The 14,404-nt window shown below is 56.3% G+C and overlaps 9 protein-coding genes and 1 non-coding gene across 10 annotated transcripts; 4 read left to right on the top strand and 6 right to left on the bottom strand.

Moving 5' to 3' along the window:
• Positions 1-166: 166 nt before the first annotated feature.
• Positions 167-1,354, bottom strand: MVES1_003122 (uncharacterized protein; the record flags this gene model as incomplete). Its single annotated transcript, XM_056207938.1, has 1 exon — positions 167-1,354. The coding sequence occupies one exon, from the start codon at positions 1,352-1,354 to the stop codon at positions 167-169; it is 1,188 nt and encodes a 395-aa protein (XP_056063913.1).
• A 357-nt stretch (positions 1,355-1,711) lies between these two features.
• On the top strand, positions 1,712-2,794 carry MVES1_003123 (uncharacterized protein; the record flags this gene model as incomplete). Its single annotated transcript, XM_056207939.1, has 1 exon — positions 1,712-2,794. The coding sequence occupies one exon, from the start codon at positions 1,712-1,714 to the stop codon at positions 2,792-2,794; it is 1,083 nt and encodes a 360-aa protein (XP_056063914.1).
• A 12-nt stretch (positions 2,795-2,806) lies between these two features.
• On the bottom strand, positions 2,807-4,266 carry FCF1 (rRNA-processing protein fcf1; the record flags this gene model as incomplete). Its single annotated transcript, XM_056207940.1, has 7 exons — positions 2,807-3,105; positions 3,137-3,348; positions 3,380-3,438; positions 3,657-3,670; positions 3,830-4,003; positions 4,040-4,189; positions 4,239-4,266. The coding sequence occupies 7 exons, from the start codon at positions 4,264-4,266 to the stop codon at positions 2,807-2,809; spliced, it is 936 nt and encodes a 311-aa protein (XP_056063915.1).
• A 106-nt stretch (positions 4,267-4,372) lies between these two features.
• MVES1_003125 (uncharacterized protein) lies at positions 4,373-4,945 on the top strand (the record flags this gene model as incomplete). The annotated part of the gene is made up of 2 exons (XM_056207941.1): positions 4,373-4,496; positions 4,524-4,945. The coding sequence occupies 2 exons, from the start codon at positions 4,373-4,375 to the stop codon at positions 4,943-4,945; spliced, it is 546 nt and encodes a 181-aa protein (XP_056063916.1).
• Positions 4,946-4,977: 32 nt separating this feature from the next.
• On the bottom strand, positions 4,978-6,381 carry MVES1_003126 (uncharacterized protein; the record flags this gene model as incomplete). Its single annotated transcript, XM_056207942.1, has 1 exon — positions 4,978-6,381. The coding sequence occupies one exon, from the start codon at positions 6,379-6,381 to the stop codon at positions 4,978-4,980; it is 1,404 nt and encodes a 467-aa protein (XP_056063917.1).
• Positions 6,382-6,475: 94 nt separating this feature from the next.
• Positions 6,476-8,077, top strand: MVES1_003127 (uncharacterized protein; the record flags this gene model as incomplete). The annotated part of the gene is made up of 1 exon (XM_056207943.1): positions 6,476-8,077. The coding sequence occupies one exon, from the start codon at positions 6,476-6,478 to the stop codon at positions 8,075-8,077; it is 1,602 nt and encodes a 533-aa protein (XP_056063918.1).
• Positions 8,078-8,164: 87 nt separating this feature from the next.
• Positions 8,165-9,793, bottom strand: MVES1_003128 (uncharacterized protein; the record flags this gene model as incomplete). Its single annotated transcript, XM_056207944.1, has 1 exon — positions 8,165-9,793. The coding sequence occupies one exon, from the start codon at positions 9,791-9,793 to the stop codon at positions 8,165-8,167; it is 1,629 nt and encodes a 542-aa protein (XP_056063919.1).
• A 247-nt stretch (positions 9,794-10,040) lies between these two features.
• On the top strand, positions 10,041-12,548 carry NCL1 (multisite-specific tRNA:(cytosine-C(5))-methyltransferase; the record flags this gene model as incomplete). The annotated part of the gene is made up of 2 exons (XM_056207945.1): positions 10,041-10,045; positions 10,271-12,548. The coding sequence occupies 2 exons, from the start codon at positions 10,041-10,043 to the stop codon at positions 12,546-12,548; spliced, it is 2,283 nt and encodes a 760-aa protein (XP_056063920.1).
• Positions 12,549-12,589: 41 nt separating this feature from the next.
• On the bottom strand, positions 12,590-12,671 carry MVES1_003130. Its single transcript has one exon. It is a non-coding gene; the product is annotated as a tRNA-Gly (tRNA).
• A 184-nt stretch (positions 12,672-12,855) lies between these two features.
• On the bottom strand, positions 12,856-14,384 carry MDJ1 (mdj1 protein precursor; the record flags this gene model as incomplete). The annotated part of the gene is made up of 3 exons (XM_056207946.1): positions 12,856-13,105; positions 13,141-14,162; positions 14,199-14,384. The coding sequence occupies 3 exons, from the start codon at positions 14,382-14,384 to the stop codon at positions 12,856-12,858; spliced, it is 1,458 nt and encodes a 485-aa protein (XP_056063921.1).
• Between the last annotated feature and the right edge of the window lie 20 nt (positions 14,385-14,404).

Genomic DNA, 14,404 nt, shown 5'->3' on the forward strand with positions numbered 1-14,404 from the left:
CAGGGACATCACGGCGCATCCATCGTGCCGTAATCGGCATTATTATCACTAGTGAGACTACATGGATTCCATGCGCAGGTACCGCCAGAAGTATACAGCTAAAGGCAAAGCGTGCTTCTCCTACCGTAAACGAATCACAATGTTTACAAATGTGAAATGGCTTGCGCTACTCCAAGCGTACGCGTAAGGACTCTGCAGAGATAGGCTCGAAGTTGTTCACGTCGATGCCTTGCTCCAAAAGTGCTTTTTCTGCACGGGGGGGGACAAGATGTTTGATAAGGTCGGGTCGGACGGACAGCTCTTCCTTGGTGAAATTGAAAAGTTCTGGCATGGGCCTGCCGTTGGAAAGAATTACGTCCTCGTCGCGCAATTCGTCAAAGAAAGGATGGCACAATGCCTCAATTGCAGTTAACCGGGCCTGCGGAGTGTATTGAAGCAGGTTTGTAATCAAGTCAATCGCATCGGCCGGCGTGCGTGGCCGGAAAATCTTGGAGAATGGATGCGGGCGAATTTGCGGGAATTTGTGCTCCATATAGTTCGGGTTCATCGTCTTGATTTGGTCGCGAGACGGCGTGCCCAGAACCTTGATGATCTCCACTAGCTGGTCAATGCCGCTCTCTCCGGGAAAGAGTGGCAGGCCATGCATAAGCTCCGCCATAACACAGCCGGTCGACCATATATCAATGTTTGTAGTGTAGTTGGTTGCGCCGAAAATCAGCTCGGGAGCTCGGTAATAGCGCGAGCAAATGTAGCTTACGTTCGGCTCACCCGGCACGAGAATCTTGGCGGATCCAAAATCACACAGCTTGAGCACACCAGTGCGAGGATCCAGCAAAAGATTTTGCGGCTTAATGTCACGATGGCAAATGCCGAGAGAATGAATATAAGCCAAGCTGCGTAGAATCTGGTACATGTAAAGCTTCACAAGGAGCATAGGCATGGTCTGCTTCACCTTGGTATAATGACGTGTAGCACGATACACAGTTTCGGGAACATACTCAAGGACAAGATTCAAATAGACCTCGTCCTTCTTTTCGCCATTCGTGTAAAAGAAGGCGCGCAGGTCCACCACATTGGGGTGTTTGATCACGCGCATAATTTGCAATTCACGGTTCTTGAACCGCTTATCCTGAAGTACCTTTTTGATGGCAATGCTATCACTCGCTTCCGGTGTATTGTCCATTTCCGCCTCGTCCAGTGGCCCGCCGCTGGATTTTACAAGGCGGGCTTGGAACACGACACCGAAACTCCCGTTCCCGATGATGCGGCAACCGGTGTATGCAATTTCATGTTGGTCGCCAGACTTTCCATCTGAGGCAAGCACCTTGATAATTTTATTAGGATCCTGTTCCATCGCTGTTCTGTCAGCATGTCTGCACAAATAGACGCCGCGCAAACAAGAGTATTGTGCACCGATGCGCCGGCTACGTACCGAATTGACGTAATGGCACCTGCTATGTAAGGGCTGGCTCAAAAAGTTAAGTCCCAACTCTGTTGATCAATCACAAAAGTCAATCGAATCAAGCCTCAGAGCAAATTCAGCGCCTGCTGCTTCTGCGTCGTGCAAAGAGACCACCCGGTAATGGGTGGTCTACAGCGCAAGCGGGGCAATCTCGGCCGAAAGAGCCGCGGCAAAGCATGGGGTCCTCCCACGTGGCTAATGAACCTCGCCATGCAGTGAAGACTGCGAGCGTGACGTTGAACAAAAAGCATGGGCCTGCCCATGGGCCCGCAGCATGCGTATGGCAAAGCCTACTTGGCCGCGACGGTAGAACCGGGCCAGCTTGGACCGCCCGTTTTCTCGCACTTGCAAAATCAGTTTCCGCTGCGGCTTCTTACGCCGCACGCGGCGTGCCGCAATGCGACGATCACTGCGGCCAAGTACGAGAAGGTGCCGGTGAAAGGCATAGGCATCCTCTATGTCGTAGGCTTTGGCGGAGGTCTTGTGAGCGGTGACCACGTCGACCTAGAAGTGGATGTTGGTTCAAATACGCGGTTGCTTCTGTTGACGCAAGGGAGCACAAAAGTCTTTCGCGAACGTCGTGGTGGGGATCCAATAGCCTCATTGCAGGGACAGCGGCCGCCGCTTCCCGTGTCTGAGCAATACTTTCGGTATATTGTGCGACCGAATGCAACTCTGGTCCTTCTTCCTTCGCCCGTAACTTGTTTTGCACGGTCCAGGTACATGCAGACGCAACGAATCGATTTGCGCAACGCACAGACGTGCTCCTTGGTGCTACTCGACTGGTTCACAGCTGGGCGCCTTTATGTGGATACAGACGACCGTATACCCGAACTGTGGCACTTTTTCTTATACCACAGTCGCAACGAAGTCAGGATTGATGGCGAGGTTGTGTTGCGCGACCGACAGCATCTCGAGCAGGATTTGCCGGAGAAGCTCGTGCGTGGCGTGCCCACGGAGCTATCTTTTCGCTGTATACCTTACAAGTGCTATGGAATGTTTGTCTTGTACGGCATAGAGTGCGCGGAAATATGCGAGGAGCTATCAAAGAAATTTGACTGCATCGAGCAGCCGCAGCCGCTCCTACGGTCCGGCGGTGCCACCGCTGCATCCCGTGTTACGCCGCAAGACGTGCTATGGAGTGTTAGTCCTCTTTGTTCTGGCGCGCCGATTCCGGGCGGTGAGCTGCGGAAAAGGCCCACCGACATGCCCGGCATTATCCTACGGTTTGCGGGGATCGACATGGACACGACACAAGCGTGGCTGCGCGACAATTTAAAGTCATTGCGATACTTGATTGGAGATGATATGTATCGCATTGCATTCAGTTAGGTATAGGGAGCGCTACGTCTGGTTGCCCTGGTCTGGGAGGCGCTCAATCCGGTAGCGGTGCCGCGCGATGTACATAAGGGGGATACCAGGTACCTGGCGAACACGCCGTCGAAGTTCACGATCGCACGTAGCGACAATGTAGCACTTGTGGCTCTTTATCCGCTCAATAATACAATCGTCCGCGTAGCTCCCTTTGTGTGTGCACTCAAGGCGCTTGAATCGTGGATCGCGCGCAACACGCAGCGCTACACGGTACTTTGGACCAAGCTTCTCCAGCTCGGAAATGACACAGGTAGTAATGCACGGGGTTGCTGTGGGTTAGCGATCATGTAAAAAACGTACCTTTCGCATACAAGCAGTCCATCATGCCTTGCACAAGTTCAATCTTGTTCTGTAAACTAAAGTTGATAAAATTGGTATCCACAATAACATGGTATGGCGGACCCAGTGCCATATTATGCTGAAAGAACATGGACGACGCCGCGAGTTCAACCCGTCGTTTTTTCTCCTCCGTTTTCTTTGCCTCGGCAACGGCCAGCTCCTTGGAATTTTTGCTGAAAGGTGAGAATACAGCTAGGTACATACAGTCGATTATCATTGGGGTTCATGAGGCGTTTCACCTCGCCAAACTTTCGCACACGTTTCTGTTTCGTCATCGTGTAGGATGCTGCAACGCACGGCGCCGTGCTCCACTTGCCACCGAAAAAAGGTACACGTGACAGCGACCGAGCATCACTACGACGAACAATGGATGCGCTTGAACTAGCTAGCCTACATCTGCATAACCAAAAAGATTTTGTCTCCGCCGTCGGCGTGCCCAGCTATATTGCATATGTGCTGCCGTACAACGCGCATGCTGCACAAAACCCTGGCGCCCTACAAAAGCATATGCCACACGCGACACGAGAGGGAGCCGCACAAAGCGCAAACTCCGTGTTCGATGAAGGCGCATAGAGCCGTATCGCATGTGCAAGCATGTACTTGTACGCGGCACACCTGCTTGTCCTTGATACTGTATACACATGATTTAAAAACCGTGCACCTTGACGTCCTGCTTCGGAACACCCTCTTCAATCAAAAACATGGAAATCTTCTGACGCTGATCACCTTGGAGCTGGATAACCTGACCGAGCTCCTCGTCATCAACAAGTGTGCCGTTGCAAGCAAACTCTTTTTTAAATGCCTTCAAGAGCTTCTTGGGATCATACTCTGACGGTCAGTTTGCGACAAGGCGCAATAACGTACCCTTGGGAAGACCCTGAAGTGTAGTCAAAGTCTTGCGGCCGTTGCGCTGCTGGATACGAATGTGGACGTAGTTCTGGACCTGAGCGGGTTTTTTCTTCTCTTCCGCAACTGGCTCAATAGGGGACTCTTCACCAACATCCGCAAACGGGTCTATGACAAAAGTAAGTACTATTCATACAAGGTATGATTCCGAACATACCGTAACTAGCCAGGTTCTGGATGCTCATAAGCTGTGCGATAGGGAAAAGCGCCCTGCAAAGTACGCTGCGCTTTGCGCCGTTCATGCATCACGTGATATGTACTCAAAATTATGGGCGTGCGTGCAGCGGCGCTATGGCGAAGCTAAACGAGCGGAAGCGGAGCCTGGTGAAGCACCAGACGCGGGCGCCACAAGGAAAGAGGGGTGGCTTTCGTGTAGGTGCCAAGAATGCATCTACGGGTGCTTATATCGGTGGAGGTACGTGACCGATCCTACTCACAGCAGCGAAAAAGCACAAGGCCGATCTGATTCACAAGGCCAATGTCAAGAAGGCGTACGCAAAGGTGAAAAAGCAGGAAGGCATCGAAGAGCCGCACACCATGCAAGAGACCACACAGGACCTCGGGCGATTTGTCCCGCAGCACGAGACACCGGACTCTGCTGCGCCCACCCAAGCGCCGCCACCCAAGGCCTCCGCCGAAAAGCCCACAAAGAAGAAGCTACCCTACTTTTACCGCGTGCCGAAAGAGACAGAAAAGCGCGAGCCGCAAGCGCCGCCGCGCACGCGTGATGAAGCCGTTGAGCAACGGCGCGAGCGCCACGCGCTGTGGAACAAAAAGAGTCCCAGCCATTTGGGCCGCCAGCGCGGACAGCCAGATTTGGGCGCGCGCATGGCCGTGATGCTGGACAAGATCAAGCACACCTAGATACCCGTAGAATTTATTACAGACTATACAATTTAGTGCATCGTGTACCCCTGCCGAGCCAAGTGTGCACGCAAGTCATTGATACGCGTTGCCTCGGCCTCGAGCGAGTCGATCGATTCGTGCACATGCTTGGCAAGGATGCGGCGCTTGGCCTTGTCCATCCCCGGCTCCATACACTTCAGCTCGTCCGCCAGCTCCGAATACAGCTGGCGCTGGTGCAGAAACTCGCGCTTGTGCTGCTCGAACAAGTGCTCCAACAGCCGCAGTTCGTGCTTGGCAAGAACGGGAGCTGGCGTTTCGGCGAGGCGGCGCAGAAGCGACTCAGTCGCCATGTCTTCCGCGACGCGGTGCCGCATGCTCGCGCGTATTTTGTCTTTTCGTGTATGCTTCTCGTGCTCCGTCTGGCGCGGCGAGGCATGCGGCGCAAGGCCAAGCGCTTCTGCGACCGTGCGGCAAATCGCTTCGTAGCGCTCTTGTGCATGTGGATACTCGTCCGGCTCTGTGCATTCCTCCTTGTACGGCGGGGTAAGCGGAAATGCAGATGGGCGCAGCGGCGGTGTGTGTGCCCTTGTGCCCACTGCGGTGTGCTGCAGGTGTTTGACTGCGTTCGATACGCGCTCCAGCTCGTCGTACAAGCGCTGGATCCCTGTGTGCAGCGAAGCGTTTTGTTCGGCCTCAGGTGGTGGTGCCTGTGCGCTGTTGAGCCGTGCAAGAAGCTGCACAATCGCATCGTCGGTGCGCGGCGCTCGCGATGCAGGACTGGACGCGACGTGTGCTTCGAATTGAGAGGTGAGCCTGGCAAGCTGCTCTTTTTGATTATCCAGCCCAGCCTCCATCGCATCAACACGGCGTTCGAGAAGCACGTTTGGCGCATTCTCACGCAATCGCTCCATCTCGCGCTCCATGGTCTTGATGCAATGGACCATGTCAGCCAGCTGCTGCTCTGCCCATGCCACCGACTTGGCCGGCTGTTTTTTGTACCCATCGTCGCTCCCGACTTTGGTCTCGCCACTCGATTGCCGGCTGCGCTGCGGGCTCAGGCGCGCTACTGGACTCAGACGGCGGCGCGGCACGGGATCCTCGACGGCCTCGCCCGCAAGGCGCGCAATATTCAGCTGCTCGTTCGCTGCGTGGCTCAGGGTCGGCCTCGCATGGCGTACAGGGCGTGGCTGCTTCCCGCGTGGAGTCGCAAACAAAGCGCCGTGATTGCCTGTAGACCGCATGAGCATCTCATCATCAGACGTGTCCGACTCGTCCTCGTAGAACGCCGTCCGCAGCGGCGTGCCACGCAACCCCATGTGCAGCGGTGCATTCCGCCTCGCAAAAAAGTTTGGCGACGGTTTCATATGCACATCCAGCTCATGTTCTATATCCCGCCGCAACTGCTCCTCGGCGGAAACGGGGATCGCAAAATCCCCACCCGATCCGTGTCGCATGTCGGTGTTGCCAGCCAAGCCGCGCGCGCAGCGTCCAACGCGTCGAGATCACGTGCTAAACCCACACTCTGCGCCGCTGCCCCAAGGCCTCCCCATGGCTTCTGCAACGCACGGTAAACCCCATGTCGCGTTTCTGCACCCGGACCTCGGGATTGGCGGGGCAGAGATGCTTATAATGAATGTTGCACTCAGCTTGCAAGATGGGGGGCACAATGTCGAGATTCTCACGTCACATTTCGACCCGAAACACGCATTTACTGCAGCGCAAGACGGTACGCTAAAGGTTGTGCATGCAAAGACTTGTATCCCGCGATCGATTTTCCATATGCTGCACCTGCCTATGGCGATTATGCAGCAGCTGTCTCTTGTGTTCCAGGTTTACTTTGCCGCACGGTACGCGTCGCTCGCCGAGACGCGGCCAAAATTGTACAATGCACTGTGCAGTGTAGCGCCGCAGCCGTTTGCGGACGTGTACGTCGTCGATCAGCTCTCGATTGCAGTTCCACTGATTCGGCTGCTATATGGGCGGCGCGTGTTGTTCTATTGCCACTTTCCGGATAAGAAAATTAGCGCATCGCTTGCGCAGCAAGCCGGCACGCACGGGCTGTTTGCCCTTGTGCGTCGCCTCTACCGAGCACCGTTGGACCTGCTCGAGGAAGTCACTACTGCGTTTTCCGACGTGATCGTCGCGAACTCCAAGTTTACCGCGCGCCATTTCCGCGATGCATTCCCGCGGATCAGACAAAAGCCGCTGGTTGTGTACCCCGGCGTTGCGGAGGCAGAGTTTGATCCGATGCGCGTCGAAAAAGAACTGGAAGTGCTCGAAGAGCGCGATACCGGGAGTGTACAGCGGCAGATGCACATCGCTGTGCAGCTGGTCCTGAACCGCAAGGACTCGCCGACGTTTGTCTCTGTGAACCGTTTTGAAGCGAAAAAGAATATAGCGCTCGCGCTCGATACCATTGCTATGCTGCGGCAGAAGAATACACGACGTGTCCGTCTCATCTGTGCGGGTGGGTACGATCCGCGCGTGCGCGATAACATTGATACGCTGCGCGCGTTGGAACAGCGCGCCAAGGAACGCGGGCTCACGTTTCGCACCTTGTGGTACAAGCCGCGCGAGTTTGAGCCGCCCATCTCGCCGCCTTCTGCAACAGAGCTTGCGAATGCCGACGTGCTCTTCTGCCCGTCGTTCCCGGGGCCCATGCTGCGTGCACTGCTGCTTTCCCCGGCGGTGCTAGCGCTACTATATACGCCGACCGACGAGCATTTCGGGATCGTGCCTGTGGAGGCCATGGCTTGTGGTGTTCCTGTGATTGCGACCAACACTGGCGGGCCGCTCGAGACGATCGTGGATGCAGAGGTCGATGCGGACGGCACCATGCGTCAGAAAGACGCAACGGGCTTTCTCCTCCCGCCCAACCCAGCATTGTGGGCAAATGTGTGCAATACCTTGCTCCACTGGGATATTTCCAATCGCGAAACAATCTCGGTCAATGCCAAGCGCCGTGTCAAGGATACCTTTTCTGTCAATGTCATGCGCGATACATTCAACCGCTGCGTCGACGCGCTTGGCCACCGGACGCAAGTAACATGGTTTGAGCGCGTCCTCTCCTTCTTGCCGGTCCTCGCCGTGTTGCTTATGCTTAATGGGGCATTGTGTGCGATGGTATGGCTGTTCTTGTGGGTCGTGTAGTGTATAGAATGTGCAGATAAATAGGGTCGTGGGACAACGCACAGCAATCACTCCTTGACAGTCCTGCCCTACGACCGAGTCACTATCCTACATCTCTGTCCATCCCGTCGCCGGCTCGCGCTCACCCGTGACCAGGGTTAGGACAAACACGAGCATATTCGCCGTGAAGCCCATGCCGAAGCCGCGGTACAAGTTGCGTAGACCGCCAAAATTGAAGTGAAAGAATCCAGCCTCGTCCTTGCCTTGCGGAATACTTGTTTCTTCCACCACGATACGGTACAGCGCTTCCGTCACGCCCGAGTACGGGACAGGCCGTGTCTCTACACAGGTGCGCAGTCCACGGCGCGCAGTATTGGTATTCTGCACAGGCAACAGACCGCCCGGCCTGCTCGGCCGCAAGGGCTCGTGGGACTGCAGCTGCAAGCGCCGACGCACCGTCTCGATCGGCAGAGTAACACCGAGTGCAAGAGTGGACAGGGCGAGCTCCGCAAGGGCGTAGGTAACCGGGACACTGGTAGGATCGAGATGCAGCACATTCTCCAGAAGCAGTGGCGAGCCGAGCGAGAGAAGCGTGCGAAAAAAGTAGTCCAAAATCGTGGGAACGAGGAGGAGTGGATAGAGGTAGGTCGTGCACCACCCGCCTTCCTCGCGCAGGATCGTGCGCAGCGCGTGAATCGGGCCCTTGTACTTGCGGTGAATCGGCAGCGTCGTCTGCGCAATAATGCGCGTGCGCACAAGGTCCATCGGCGACACAACCACGCCCGTAATCGCATGGGATACGAGCTGTAGCGACAGCGTCGTGAGCGGCTGTGGGGAAAAGGCGATCGGCATCGGATTCATTGCAGTCGGGGCAAACAGCGAAAAGAAGCCGTTCACAATCGGCTGGACGATATTGGTGCATGTATCGAGGGCAAACGTGGTGATGGCGCCTTTCCAGAGCGCCATCCAGCCCTCTTTGCTGCGTGTAATCGTCTTGATCATTTCCCACACGCCTCCTTTGACGACGAGGGGCATAAAGTACTCGGGACGTGCGCTGCGGTCCTGCATACCGCGTGGGACTACGTAGCCTTTCTCGTCCGTCGCGCGCGTAGGCACTTTTGGCTCTGCTGCACGGTCCGGCACAACGATATTGCGAAAGTACTTTTCGGGACCTTGCTCGTCTCCTTCGTCCTCATCCCATACATTCGCAGCCTCCGACTCTGCATCGTCCACTTCGCCTTGTCTTCCGCCTTCGCATATACGCTCCCATACTTCCTGGCGCGGCACCCACTGGACTTGGAGCAGCAGCTTGCCGACTTCGAACGGCATCGCAATGCATATGCTCGTGAACTGTAGCGCACCGCTAAGCGCAATGCCTTTCAGAAAATTTCCCGTGCTCATGTGGTCCGTGCTGTCAAGAAGCGCCGCATCCGCGTCGGCGGAAATGTAGCGGTTCGTCGGGCGTGAATAGGATGCCAGACCGTCGGGTGCGCCCGCATAAGCGCCGCTATTGCTGCCATTCGACATGAAAGACGTGTTCAGCATCGGCGCAGTCGCGATGAATGTCAGATCATCGCGCTCCTTGTGGTACGGCCGCAGCACATTTCCATCTTCCGGGCTTTGCATGGCGCGCAATGCGACACTGGCCGTCGCGCGCTGTGCCCAGTCATTCATGCCTATTAGGTCTATTTCAATGTTGGGGACATGGTACGCCGCATGCAGTCGTGTGAAGCGCATCGTGCGGGGCCCTGTATACGTATGCGTAGCGCGCTGCGCGTATCAGCGCTCTGGCGGAGACGCAAACGCATCGGAAGCGGGGCGTGTAGTGGCCATGGGAGCGCGTGTTGCGCTCTCATTTGGCGGCCCTTCGTGCTCTGCCCCCTCGTGTTTCACATCGGGAGCCTGTGATTGTGCATCGGATACTTCGCGCAGCTCCTCTACGTCTTGTTTAGACAGGGAAATCGCCGTGGGCGGCCTCCGAATCATGGTGTGGGGGAAGCCACGGCGTTGCTCGTCACGTGGAGGTATCCGAAAAAAAAGCACCGTACCTTCCCTACTGCTTCCATGGGCCGAGGCAACTTTAAGCGTGGCCGCGGCGGACGTCGCGGAGGCCGTGGCGGACGCCAAAGCGGCGACGGCGAGCGCCATGGCGAGTATACTACGTTCGAGCAGACGAGCCCAAAATTGTGCGTACACATCGGCAACTTACCCCAGTGAATCCTATTACCTGGGCCAGCAGATCGTGCCTGCAGACGAGTGGGACGCATTCATGGAGTCTTTGCGCGCACCATTGCCCACGACGTTTCGCATCACGTCGGGCAAGCCAACTTCGCGCCAGCTGCTGGACGCGATGCACGATATCTACGTGCCGTTCTTGAGTAACGTTGAGTTTGAAGGCGAGCGCGTCGTTCCGCCTCGGCAGCTGGATTGGTACCCCGAAGGCCTTGGCTGGCACTTGGATGTGCGCAAGAATGTTTTGCGCAAGTCTCCCGAGTTCAGAAGTTTCCAACAGTTCCTCGTGCACGAAACAGAAGTTGGCTCCATTTCGCGCCAAGAAGCCGTCAGTATGCTACCTCCCTTGTTTCTCGATGTGCGTCCCGAGCACCTTGTTTTGGATATGTGCGCAGCACCCGGATCCAAGACTGCCCAGCTGATCGAGGCAATTCACTCGCCGCTGACGTCCTCTCCTGACGCATTCGACCCCATGCCCCTTGGCGTAGTCGTTGCCAACGACTCGGACACAAAACGCGCACATATGCTCGTGCACCAGGCACAGCGTTTGCCGTCGCCGAACTTGTGTGTGACCAATGTCGATGCGAGCAATTTGCCCAACGTACACGTCGCATGGCTTGGCGAGAAGCCCGCGGACAAGGTCGTCCAACGCGAACTCAAGTACGATAGGATTCTTGCAGATGTACCTTGCTCTGGTGACGGTACTCTGCGCAAGAACCTGGCGATTTGGAAAGACTGGACGCCAGGGAACGGTGTCGGCCTGCACGCTTTGCAAGTGCGCATCCTGGTCCGCGGTTTGGCGCTCTTGCGCTCTGGCGGCCGGCTCGTCTACTCGACCTGCTCGCTGAATCCCATTGAGAACGAGGCGGTGGTGGGCGCTGCTTTGCGCCACTTCAAGGGCGAGGTCGAGCTGGTCGATTGTGCCGAGACCGCGCCTCTCTTGAAGCGGCGTCCCGGCATGACATCCTGGAAGGTTGCGCCCGGCAAAGGCGCGCATCTGTACCCAAGCACAGACAGGCAAGAGGATGCGGAGGATGCGAAGCCCGTGCTTCCTGCAATGCCCTGGGTTACGTCCTGGGAGGCGCTCAAGGAACTCGATGCGGACCTTGCAGCGCGTCTTCCCTCGTCCCTCTGGCCACATGGCGATGAGGAGGAGCACCACTTGGAGCGCTGCATGCGCGTTTACCCGCACATGCAAAACACAGGTGGATTCTTTGTGGCGTGCCTGCAGAAGAAAGAGACTACGCCGGAGGATTCGGTGAGCATGGCGCCTGGTATGGTGCGTGCGATGGATAGTGGCAAGGCAGCCGCCGCACAAGGCGCGAAACGTGCGGCAGATGAGACCGAAGAGGAGCTTGAAGCAAAGCGCACACGCCTCGACGAGACGAACGAGGCTGAACCGCACGACAAACACCATGCAGATCGACAGCAGGCGCAAAGCAAGCGCAGCCAGCCACAAGGTGTTGTGCTTGGCGCATTCGGCATGCCGTACCGCGAGGATCCGTTCATTTACGTGGACGCCGCGAACCCTGAAGTTCAATCTTGTGTTCCGTGGTTTGGTCTACACAACTTCCCGGTAGCCAACTTGTTGGTCCGTAACCCAGAAGGCGTTCCGTTGCGCAGCATGTACCTCACTTCTAGCACTGTGCGTGCGATTGTCGCAGGGGGAGGGACTGGCCAAGGTGTGCATCCATGCATGAACCCGCTCCGTCTGCGGCTTTTGAACTGCGGTGTCAAGGTGTTTGGCCGGCAGGAATCGGTGAGCCAGGTGAAAAATGCAGTGAAACACGACGATGCTGATGGTGAGGCGCATAAGCGCCGCGAGAATGTATCGAATGCACTTGCGTGCCGCTGGCGCGTCGTGTCCGACTCGCTTTTCTCCATGCGCCCGTTCCTGGGCGAGCAGGTGATTATTCCTGCGACGCTTGCCGATCTTGCCTTTTTTATCACGCGTTACTACCCTCTCCTGGACTCTGTGCCTGGAGAGGTCGGTAGGAGGATGCGTGACGCGCCTATGGGAAGCTACGTGCTCGATATCGAGCCGAGCGAACATGAAGGACATACACTGACTGTGCGCCTTTCGTACCCCATATGGCGGTCGATCGCCTCTGTCAATTTGATGCTCGACAAGCAGGAAAAAAGCGCATTGTCCTTCCGTCTGTTTGGCAAAGATATGTCGGACCCCGAAGGGCAGCGCCAATTCTCCTCCAATCTCCAGGGCAGGAAGAAGACGGAGTCTGTCGAGGAGGGCGCAAAGTAGCATGTATGTATTTCGTTCGTACCTACGTGTGGAGCAAAAAGTGCGCCAAGGGGGAATCGAACCCCCGGCACAGCTACATCTTTGCGATGGCAAAGCTGTATTTTACCACTAAACCATTGGCGCATCCTTGCGGACCCATAGGCAGGGTTGCGTATGTAAAGGATGCAGTGCATAGGCTAGGTCTATCTACCCTGATGGAAAAGCCAATCCCATGTACGTCGGAACATTCGCACAAGCACACCTATAATGAAAAAAAAAAAAAAAAAAATGTGTTAATGGCACTTGCCAGCCACGAAGGCGCACGGTTTTATGATGACGCACCATCATTTTCCTTCCCCTTCTCGGGTCCTTCCCGTTCCGGGTCCTCCTTGTCCGACGTCGCAGTGGATCGCTTTTCGCGATCGGTATCGTATTTAGCCTTCTTTACGTCACGTTTCTTCGGCTCGGGCTCAGGCGCGGGCTCGGCGTCTGCCTTCTTCTCCTGCTCCTGCACCGTCTTGCCCTCGTACTCATTAGCAAATGCCTGCAAAAGCTCTTTTTGGCGCTTCGAGAGAGACCTACTCGGTTAGTGACTTATATGTAGACAACATACCTTGGTATCGTGACGTCGAACTGCACCATCAAATCGCCATTTGTGTCTGAGCCTCTGCGCAAATCAAGGCGCGGAATACCGCGCCCACGAAGGACCATTTCCTCGCCAACCTGCGTTCCAGCAGGCACGCGCACATCGACCTCTCCGTCCAACGTAGGAACGCGGACTTTGCCGCCCAAAACAGCGGTGTAGAAAGGAATGTGTGCAGGATAAAACAGGTTGTTACCTTGACGGCGCCAGATGCGGCTCGGTGCAACGTGAATGCGCACATACAAGGCACCGGGAGACCCTTCGCCCATGAGCGGAGAATCGCCCGCACCGTCCTGCCGGATGCGATAGCCATCATCGACGCCTGCGGGAATGCGGACATTGACGGTGCGCTTCTTCCGTACACGGCCGGAGCCATGGCAAGAAGCGCATTCGTCACCGGGAGCAACCACGGTGCCTTGACCATGGCAAGCGGGACAAGTACTCGCCATTTGGAACCCGCCCTGGATCACAAAGGTCCGCGTACCCGTACCATGACACACTTGACAAGTGGTGCGCTTTGCATTCTGCTTGAGACCATCACCATGGCATGTGCCGCATATTTCAATAGGATTGATCACGACATTCTTCGACGTGCCTTTGGCAGCCTCTTCAAACGTAAGGTTGACAGTAGCATCGATATCGTCGCCGCGCGCATCCGGCGTAAAGCCAGGCTGCGCGGCACGTCCGCCAAAGCCCGCACCGCTGAAACCTGCGCCTCCAAATGCACCCCCGAATGCGCCGCCAAAGAGCGACTCAAAAATGGATTCGGCATTTCCTCCTTGGAAGCCGGAGAACCCAGAGAAAGGCGAGGATCCGCCGGCAAACGGGTTGTAGCCGCCGGATCCAGGTGCAGGGCCGTCTGCAGAGCCAAACTGGTCAAACGTGGCCCGTTTCTTTTCGTCGCTGAGGATATCATACGCATTCTGAATACTGACAAAACGCTCTTTTGCACTGGGCTCTTTACTGGTATCCGGGTGATACTTTTTTGCGAGCTGTCGTGTGAGAGACGGTCGATGGCTATGACGTACCTGGTAGTATGCGTGCTTAATATCTTTTGTGGATGCATCGCGGCTTACACCGAGGGTCCCGTACGGATCCTTGGCGCCGTCTTGCGCGAGGTTGCTCGTACTAAATGCACGCGCATGAGGTGCGCTAAGCTGCATGCGCCCTTGGCGGCGCGAAGAAGCGACCTGTGGCGCACGAGCGGCAAACATATGCGCCGTGCGGGTGCACG

The sequence above is a fragment of the Malassezia vespertilionis genome, chromosome 6 (assembly GCF_029542925.1).
Source record: "Malassezia vespertilionis chromosome 6, complete sequence".
NCBI classification, from domain to species: domain Eukaryota; kingdom Fungi; phylum Basidiomycota; class Malasseziomycetes; order Malasseziales; family Malasseziaceae; genus Malassezia; species Malassezia vespertilionis.